General features: G+C 59.4%; 5 protein-coding genes across 5 annotated transcripts in view; 2 read left to right on the top strand and 3 right to left on the bottom strand.

The window, feature by feature from the left end:
- Window positions 1–528: 528 nt before the first annotated feature.
- On the bottom strand, window positions 529–1,984 carry ACA1_055840 (uncharacterized protein; the record flags this gene model as incomplete). Its single annotated transcript, XM_004344161.1, has 6 exons — window positions 529–566; window positions 659–682; window positions 802–912; window positions 966–1,044; window positions 1,380–1,429; window positions 1,558–1,984. The coding sequence occupies 6 exons, from the start codon at window positions 1,982–1,984 to the stop codon at window positions 529–531; spliced, it is 729 nt and encodes a 242-aa protein (XP_004344211.1).
- Window positions 1,985–2,421: 437 nt separating this feature from the next.
- On the top strand, window positions 2,422–5,196 carry ACA1_055830 (cell surface protein; the record flags this gene model as incomplete). The annotated part of the gene is made up of 10 exons (XM_004344160.1): window positions 2,422–2,513; window positions 2,643–2,782; window positions 2,881–2,981; window positions 3,046–3,315; window positions 3,447–3,554; window positions 3,641–3,810; window positions 3,884–3,926; window positions 4,003–4,105; window positions 4,182–4,329; window positions 4,437–5,196. The coding sequence occupies 10 exons, from the start codon at window positions 2,422–2,424 to the stop codon at window positions 5,194–5,196; spliced, it is 1,935 nt and encodes a 644-aa protein (XP_004344210.1).
- Window positions 5,197–5,253: 57 nt separating this feature from the next.
- On the bottom strand, window positions 5,254–7,346 carry ACA1_055820 (PHD-finger domain containing protein; the record flags this gene model as incomplete). Its single annotated transcript, XM_004344159.1, has 7 exons — window positions 5,254–5,733; window positions 5,820–5,949; window positions 6,038–6,162; window positions 6,287–6,421; window positions 6,530–6,613; window positions 6,750–6,845; window positions 6,948–7,346. 7 exons carry the CDS (start codon window positions 7,344–7,346, stop codon window positions 5,254–5,256), a joined length of 1,449 nt encoding a protein of 482 aa, XP_004344209.1.
- Window positions 7,347–7,637: 291 nt separating this feature from the next.
- Window positions 7,638–8,056, top strand: ACA1_055810 (uncharacterized protein; the record flags this gene model as incomplete). Its single annotated transcript, XM_004344158.1, has 2 exons — window positions 7,638–7,799; window positions 7,859–8,056. 2 exons carry the CDS (start codon window positions 7,638–7,640, stop codon window positions 8,054–8,056), a joined length of 360 nt encoding a protein of 119 aa, XP_004344208.1.
- A 133-nt stretch (window positions 8,057–8,189) lies between these two features.
- The window catches only part of ACA1_055800 (glutathione transferase family protein), a gene marked incomplete at both ends in the record, with an annotated part of 1,407 nt that continues 585 nt past the window's right edge, over window positions 8,190–9,011 (bottom strand). The window contains 3 exons of the mRNA XM_004344157.1: window positions 8,190–8,369; window positions 8,464–8,786; window positions 8,855–8,994. Coding sequence (XP_004344207.1) covers window positions 8,190–8,369; window positions 8,464–8,786; window positions 8,855–8,994 — 643 coding nt within the window. The remainder of the gene's footprint in view (window positions 8,370–8,463; window positions 8,787–8,854; window positions 8,995–9,011) is intronic.

The raw sequence follows: 9,011 nt of genomic DNA, 5'->3' as shown, positions 1-9,011 counted from the left end.
AGAGGACGGGCGGCGGGGTCGAGGTCGAGGTCGATGTTGAGGGTGATGGTGAGAGGACAGGCGGCCAGGTCGAGGTCAAGGGCGACGGTGACGGCGAGAGGACGGGCAGAGGGGTCGAGGGCGAGAGGACGGGCGGGGTCGATGGCGACGGCAACGGCGACGGCGACAGGACGGGTGGGGTCGAGGGCGAGGGCGACGGTGATGGTGAGAAGATGGGCCAGGTTGAGGTTGACGGCTGGGGTGAGGGCGAGAGGACTAGCAGCTCTGGCGTTGGAAGCGGGCAACCTCCAACATGTTGTTTGAATTGCGCTGCAGACATCCATCGACCACAGGAGCAGAAGCAAAGTCGATCCATCTTTTTGTGGCAACAAAGAGAAAGAAACCAAAGGAAATCGCAAAGCTATTTCTTGTCGACTGATGACGAACCATTACTCAACTGGCGGAAGCCGCCTTAACTCCATTCCGATAACAATTCAATAACAGCGAGCACCGCCGCGGCCAGAGTCCTCTTCGCCGCCTGTGCCTCAGTCACGTTCTGCTCAAATCCGCAGCTTGCAGCATGGCCGCTGGCGACAACAAGGGGGGAAGAAGAAAATGAGTCTTCTTTCATGCGGCGGCCATCGTCGTTGAACCTCCACAGAAACGAAGGCGCGCGTACCGATTTGTTCGTCCATGTCGAGGGCTGCAGGCGCCTGCACAGCACCAGAGGTACGCTCCTCGGCCGCCTGCAACTCTCGCGCTTCCTTTGTCGTCAGGACAGAGCGGTACTGAATGCGCGGGAAGGAAGGGCGTGATGTGTACCAAACTGAGAGTCGGAGAGAGGCGGCGCCTGATGGGCCATCACCCGCTGGTTGTGAGCACTCACCGCGCTCCTCTGCGCCTCCAGCTTTTCCTCCAGGTCCAGCGAACGTGCTGTGGAGGAGTTAAATTCAGAACCGAATTACGCTCAACTCAGAGCTGCGTACCGAATTGAGAGTCGGAAAGGACGGGAGCGTCCTCATCGAGCCTCTGGGGCTGGACCCCGCTTCTCTCCTCTGCGTCCAGCTGTCGGGCTTCAGTACGCAAGCACCACCATTCCCCCGGTAGTAGGATGTGAGTCACACCCACACTCCACTTCATCTGTCGGTCGTGGTGTGGTGGGGAAGTGTGGTGGATGTATACCGAATTGAGAGTCCGAAAGTACTGCAGGTGCACCACCACCTGCACCAAACAATGCAATGAGAAACGCAAGGAAAAGAAGTGAGCAGTGCGCGTGATCAGAGAGAGCAGAGCACCGGATGGGCTCTGAAAAGTGCTGCCTCTTTCCAGTTCCTCCTGCAGTTTCATCCCTCATCATCATCATCGCCATTAACGTTTCATCAAGTCAGCACACAGCGTACCCGGAGCTTCTTGGCCAGCTCGGCGTCTTGCCGTATCGTCTCTCCCTTCTCTTTCGTGTGACCAAACGGCACACGGCACACGGCACACGGCACACGGCACACGGCACACGGCAGAAAAGGTGAGCTTTGCTGCGGCAAGCCAGGTTGGTGTGTGAAGGTGATGGGTTTTGGCCGACACCTTCCCAGGTCTTCCAGACGAGGGCCTGGCCCATGGCCAGCGGCAGAAGGGCCTCCTCGTCGTTGTCGCCCTGCTTTGGGAGGAAGAGCGCCTCCTCCTTCCTCTTCTCTGGGCCGGCGAGGGGCGACCCTGACTCGCGCGGTGCGGCGAGGGGCGACGCCGGGGGCGTGAGCGACGTGACCAGGTCCTCCGCGCGCTGACGCACCGAACGCGGCGAGAGGGCCGGCGAGTGGTGGTGGGCGGCGGCGGTGGTCGGCTGGTGGGCGGGGAAATGCGGCGCAGCGGCCGAAGGCAGCAAGTCGGAGGAGGTGATGGTCATTTGCGGGCTCTGGGCCTTGGGTCCGACCACGGGACTCGCGGCGGCACCATTGTGGTGGGGGTGGTGTAGGCCGCTGGGTGGGTCGTCTTCGTGTCTGCGGTTGAACATGGCTGACTTCAGTTGGCCAAAGAAAGAAAAAGAAAGAGAGAACGAAAAACTAAGAAAACACCAAATTAGTGATTGGCCACCAGAAGAATAAAGAAGAAGAACTTGCACATTTTCACTTCATCTGCCCAGCCATCGGCCACCTCGCTGCTGTTTGCCTTGCCCGCCCAACCTAAAGAACGACAACTACACATATCATGCACTGTGCTGGTACTGCGCCCCCCCCCACGGGGGCTGAATGTTTGTTCGCCGATTGACCTTCGCCGGGGGCAGGGAGCGGAGCGAAAGACACGGCCAGCTTCGAGGTGGGCCTCAGCGATGACCGCCTACCCCCGCTCTCCTCCATCACCCACGAAGGTTTCTCCTTCTCTCTCTCTCCTTCTATTCTGCTGGTGTTGTGTTGTGTTGAACGCCATCTCTGACACGGCCTGTGTGCAGGCATGTTCTACGAACACTACTTTGACGTGGGCTCCGAAAACGAGGCCCTCTTCTCGTGCGACTGGTCCTTCGCCGCATCCAAGGACCCACTCAGGTTCCCTAGTGTCCCTTTGTACCATGTTATGTGTCGTGTGTCGTGTGTCGTGTGTCGTGTGTCGTGTGTCGTGTTGTGCGTCGTTGTGACGTGGGTTGTGCGTATTGTGTGTGCTGGCGTGGATGGCAGCGGGGCGATGGAGTACTACGTGGGATGCGGCATGCGCGGCAAGCTCGACGGGGAGGGCATCAGGAAACACGGCCGGCCGCCCGTACAGCTGTCCATCGTACTCGACATCTCCGGCTCCATGGACGTACCCTTCCGCCCCGGTACGCTCCCCTAAAGGTGATCAAGGCAGCGCTAGACCGTTTACTCATCACAGCCTTTGTGTGTCGCGTGTGTGTCGCGTGTGGTGTACGCAGTGTAGATGACACCAAGACCAAGCTGGAAGTGGCCAAGGACTGCGTGATGACCCTGCTCGACAATCTCCAGCCTAATGATGCCTTAGGCCTCGTCGTTTTCGATGACGTAAGCACACACGCACCGCACACGCACTGCGCACGCGTTCACCGACGAGAGCGCATATATACAGGAGATGGATGTGGTGCAGGAGATGCAGTTGGTGAGCGCGCTGGACATGGCGGCGCTCAAGGCGGAGGTCACCAAGCTCCGCCCGCGCTGGTGCACCAATATGCTTAGGGGCTTCCGCGGCGGTGTGCAGCTCATCACCCAATACAACGCACGAACCGCGGAGGCCCGCGACCGGCCCGCCCAGCGCTTCAAGCAGTTTTTCTCCGACCTCATCGCAATCTCGAAGCCTCGCGCCCACTCCAAGCGCATCATGTTTCTCACCGACGCCTGCGTACGCTCCCCACGCTCGCCACTCCAAATTCTTGCTCACTCTCATGCGTGTGCTGTGTGTGCTGTGTGTGTGTGTGTGTGTGCTGTGTGCTGTGTGTGGGTGTGTGTGGTGCGTGTGTGTCGCGAGAACAGCCAAATGGTGGGGATGATGAACATCTCCTGGGCGCTGCACAAAAGTGCGTGGAGGAGGGCCAGATCTATACCACCTTCATCGGCCTCGGCGTCGACTTTGGCGTCGAGGTACGTACCGACCACCCTTTCGCGCACGCTTCGCTTAGCTCCCCTTCATCGTAGCGCTTACCCTTTGCCGCGCTGGTGACTGGCAGTTGGTGAACTCGATCGCGCAGATCAAGGGGTGCAACTATTTCACGGTGATGTCTTCTCCCGAGTTCAAGAAGCTCATGGAGCAGGACTTTGACTACGTGGTCACCCCGGCCTGCTTCGACCTCGATGTCGCCATCGTCCAAGACGGCACCTCCGCCGTTCAAGTTCAGCGGTACCCCTCGGCTGAGACATTCACTCACTTAGAAAAAGAAAAGTGTCTGATTGTGGTTTTGATGGTTTTGCAGGGTGTATGGCTCGCCCGGGCACGAGATTCCCACAGACGGCCTGGTACGCGGCCCACCACCTCTGACGACGGTGAAGACAGGACTGACGTGGTCGGCCGGGGTGTCGTGCGCACATGCAGTTGTTGCACATGGCGAGCGGTTTTCCTTCGGCCATAGATGAGAACGGATGCACCAAAGGCGGCATGATCCTCGTCAAGGTGGCCCCGTCCCCCTCCGGCCCTCGTACGAGCCTTCAGTCTCTTAGTCCCGCGGGCGGCGTTGATTGCGGAAGCTGACCGTCGCTGCTGCTCTTTTACAGTTGTGAAGCAGGTGCTGGAGCTGATGGTGACGTACAGCGACGTTGATGGCAAGAAGTACCAAAGCAAGAACAGCCTCGAGGTCGAGTTCGGAGTCGACGACGAGCGCTACTCGAACAACGCCATCCGCAAGGCCATCCTCCTCACCAGGTACTTACCTCGGTGCACCGCACTCTAAATCAGGTCAATCTGTCTCATCGCACACGCACACGCACACGCACACGACACACGACACACGCCCGGATTCTCGTGTGCAGGTTCGTGAATGCGATGAAGTGGTGGATCACGGACCACCAGCAGCCCGATGCGGAACCGGGCGCGACAGTGTCGGAGTCAAACGGCATCCCGCCGGCGCCCGTGGGCGACAAGGACGTCGGCTCCCCCTCGCTCCGGGTGTCGCCGCACTACAAGGCCGCGTTCAGCCGCCTCCTCGCCCACTACGAGCGCGCCGCCGAGCAGCTGGTCGACGCCGGTGACGTCGGCGACCAGCTTAACGAGCACGCTCGCCAGCTGGTGGGCCTCATCGACTTCATCTCGGCCGACGAGATCCAGCGCGTGCTGGCCACCGTCACCACCGACGACGAGGTGGCCGGCGTCATCAGTAATACTACTGCCACTGTGTCATCGTTCGTCGATGCCGACGAGCTGCAGCGCCGATGCGAGGCGGCACTGAAGGTGGACGACCTGAGCGCCAAGCGTAGCGCCTTCGAGACGGAGATCAAGCGTCGGCTGAAGAACGTCATCGTGGCCAGGCTGGCGGCCCGCGAGGACAAGGAGGCGCTCAAGCAGGCCCTCACGGTGAGTGCGACGACCGACGACGGCGGCGGCGACAATGGCCAGACGGCGGCGGCTGCGGTGGAGGCCAAGCAAGCCGAGGTGGTGGAGGAGCTGGCGGGCTTCATCCGAGCGAGGCCCGACCAGGACTGGAGCGAGTGGCAGGACATCGTGGAGGACGAACTATACAAACTGGTCCACGGCGAGCCTCGGTTCAGGGGTTTTGTCTGGGGGGGTTTCTAACCCCCCCCCCACCACAACCACCAAGGTCTCTTTCTTGGTTTTTCTCACGAGATCTTCTCACATTGCCCGCTTCTTGAGAGAGTCACCCTCGGTTGGTGTGCTCGCCGCGGCTTGTCTCTTCAGCTTCTTGCGCGTAGCAGTCCGGCCAGGCTGCTTTGGGGTCGCGGGTTGCGCTACTTCTTCTCCACTCTCCCCGTCTTCGTTCACCTCTTCCTCTGCTTCATCATCATCTTCCTCATCTTCCTCCTTCTTCCTCGCCGCCTCCTTCTTTCCTCCTCCCGTTTTCTTCTTTTTTGATCTCTGGTGTTCCTCCTCGCTCTCGTTCTTTTCTTCGTCCTCCTCCTCCTCCTCTTCCTCTTTTCTCTTTCCTCTCCTCTTCCTCTCTTCCTTATTCTCCTCTTCCTCCTCTTCGCTCTTGTCCTCTTCGTCTTCTTCATCATCGCCATCGTCATCATCATCCACCGCATGCCGTTTGCTTCGTCGCAGCGTTACAGGCCGGGGTTCGTGCTGTGGGCACGTCCACTTCTCCTTGGGCACCTGCGTTCCCCCACATAGAAAGAGAAGTGAGTGGTGATGATGGTGCCTGGGGGGGGGGAAACAAGAGGAGGAGGGACGGGCTATACCTGCTTGAGCGGTGGGTCGAGGCACTTGAGGTGGTACACACGAGGGCACACCTCGCAGCAGAGCAGTCGGCCCCCGCCCTCGCACACCTCGCACGCCGACTTGGAGTTGGCGAGGCACGATTTGCAATACCTGCGTTGCGTGCACGCGAGCAAGAGAGAAGAGCGGTCAGTCCGGCCTCGGCGCCTAACTGGTGGTTGTACGAATGGTGGTACGATACCATTCGCCGCTGGGCACCGATTTCAGGCGCGGATTGAGACAGAACGTGTGGAAGCCGCGGTCGCAGCCGTCACACAGCAGCATGCAGCCCGGCTGAGTGCTGCGTCTGCAAATCTGGCACTTCTCCTATACCGTTCACAATCACAACACAAGAGAAAATGAAAGGAAGGAAGGAAGGAAGGAAGGAAAGAATGAATGAATGAAAGAAAAAAGGCAAGTCTGGGGCAGGAGACAACAAAGGTGTGCTTACCGATTGTTTCGCTTGCTGCCATTGGATTGCGCCTTCGAAGACGGCTAGCACCAGCGCCACCTGACTCAGCGATGTGGCCACACTGTCGCGGCAAAAGCGTCGCCATCTCGTCTGTCTGGTCGAGTTGTGCCAGTCCTTCTAAGTTGGTGTGACACCAGCCACACAACAGGCGACACGTCAGGCCTGACACTGAAACGAACGAAGGGACCCTACGAAGTGTGTGTGAGTGAAGCACAGTCGTACCTTCATCGCCTTGCCAATCATTTGCGCCTCCAGGAAAAGCAGCAGCTCACACAGTACCGCTGGACTGTGCTCTGTTTCCACTGTCTGAGGCGTACATAGACCAGGCGTGCGGCTTTGATGTTAGAAAAATAATAGTACTTGCACAGATGCACATTCAAGGTATCCTGGTGGTTGCAAGAAGACACGATCTGAGGTAGTCAGTAATGCTGTTGTACTGTACCTTTCGCCAGGCAGGCCGCTTCTTGGCGTAGGCGACGCGGTTCAGCAGCAGTTGGTACGGGATCCGGTCCTCGAGGTCCAAGATCTGCTCACGAATCTGTGGCCCGACCACAACCACAACCATAACAACGCATCATACAACTGAGATATCAGTTCTCGCACTCGGCACGCAGGGGTGAGGCGAGAGGGGAGAGGCAACCTTTTCCAGACTGACCAACCGCTGCAGGGGCTTGACCACGTCCATGAGGTCTTGCTTCTTCGACCCGGCCTCCTTAGCTTCGCTGGCGTCGCCTTCGTTGTCTTTGTCGCTCCCTTCATCGTGTTGGTCCGCTGGTTGACCTCCTTCTTCTTCATTTTCCTCCTCCTTCTCCTTTTCTTCTTCTTCTTCTTCCTTTTCCTCGCATGGCTCCGCGCTCGAGCGCATGAACCGGTTGCGCCTGACCTCGGCGAGCCGCTGTCTCTCCTCTCTCTCCTTCTGCTTCTCCTCCTTGTCGCGCGCGTCGGCGTAGGGGATGGTGAGGAGGATGTTGTCGTAGTACCGCTTCAGTTCGGCGTCGAGGGCCTTCTCCCTGATGCCGTTCACGTTGAGGTACTGCATCACCTCCTCTACTCTGGATATCCTCGACGCCAACTTTCCCAAGAGCCAGACGATCAGCTTCAAGTCCAGCTTCTACGACACGTCGGTCTTTGGCTTGGCGCACCGCAATATGTGGCTCGTCCACCAGCAGGGCCGCTGGACCCTGAAGTACTACACGCCAGCAAGGGACGAGAACTTCTCGGTTGTCTTCCACGTGGAACGCAATCGCAAGGCGATCGAGCATATGCTGGCGAAGAGCTGAACCTACCCTATGCCAAGATAGAGACACTCTTCGCCACCCCCTACGCCGAGATGGGCATCACTCGCCGCATCTACATTTCCTCCACTGGCTGCTCTCTCTACGTCGACGTAGCGCGGCTCGCCCCCGGCGATCACTATCTGGTCGGGACCATGTGTCTCCCGGCGGAATGCGCGCCCAGCCTTAAGCTTGATCTTCTCGAGGCGGTCACGCCTGTACGCAGCCGCGTGGTGGAGTACCTCTACCACTACAACCGGCCCCTATGATGAGAGAGTTGTTCGCCGGCGAGGAAGTGCAACTGCTGCGGTCCATTGACGTGGGTCCCGACGACGAGGAAGTCATCGCGACCTACAGGAACGGAGCGACCGAAGCGGAGATGGAGTGGCTGCCTTTCCTGCGGATGGTGAGCGCGCTCTTCTTGCAAGGCGTGGAGCAAGGCGTGTATGCGCGAACCGCAACCGTGGACCCCTGACCGCACGGTCAGAACTGGTCTTCGTAGCTTGAACATCGTGTTTGTGGTCTTGTTCATCGCTCCTGGCTCGGGAAGAGGTTGGTGCAGGCGCGTTTCTCGATGATAAAGCTTTTATTCCCTCGCTGGCTGCGTATTACTCCTTCTTGGCCGCGTAGACATCGCGGGCCAGGTAGGCCTTGATTCGCTGGCGAGACGCCACGCCATCGAGGAAGGCCTGGAGGTTGGGGTACTTGGCTGCCGCGTCCTTGCTGCCCTCCACTCGCGAGAACACCATGCCCAGGGTCACCCACAAACTCACGTCGGCCACGCTCAGCTACAAACAACGACGACACAATGTGGTCAGGCGCACGCTGGCAAGCAACTTCGAGCATGCAGCAGAGTGTTCATGCTCGTGGTCGACAAGGTACCTTGGAGCCGACGAGGTGGCCGTTGTTACCGTTCTTCTCGAGCAGCTTGGAGTAGATCTCGAACTGCGCGGGAAGGAACTCGTTGAGCAGGCTGGCCTTGGCCTCGGCTCGCTTGTCGTCCGGCAGCGGAAGGAACAACGCCTGTATGAGGCGGCTCACGATGTCGGCCACGCCCTCCGATGCCTGGTCGATGAGGGCAGCGTCGTGTGCGGTCTCACCGTAGTAGCCGTGCTCCCGCGCCACATGTCGGGCGATGGCCGAGCTCTGCGCCAGCACCAGCCCGGGCTCCTCGTAGATGGGCAGCTGGCCAAACGGCGCCTTCCCTATATCATCCCCAGAGTGAGTACCCAGGCTGGGGTGTGAGCCATCAACAAGGAGGGAGGTAATGAACCTGCGGCTTGGTACTCAGGCTTGACCTCGGCCCAGTTGGTGATGGCCACGAAGTCGTAGTCCACGCCGGCGTCTTCCAGAAGAATGCGCGGAACCTCGGCACGACCGGCCGAGTTGAAGTAGGTGAGGGTGGCTTGGTCACTGTCGCGCTGGCCATC

Source organism: Acanthamoeba castellanii, assembly GCF_000313135.1.
Source record: "Acanthamoeba castellanii str. Neff unplaced genomic scaffold scf7180000084594, whole genome shotgun sequence".
Classification (NCBI taxonomy): Eukaryota; Discosea; order Longamoebia; family Acanthamoebidae; genus Acanthamoeba; species Acanthamoeba castellanii.
This window is presented reverse-complemented; position numbering and strand designations above follow the sequence as displayed.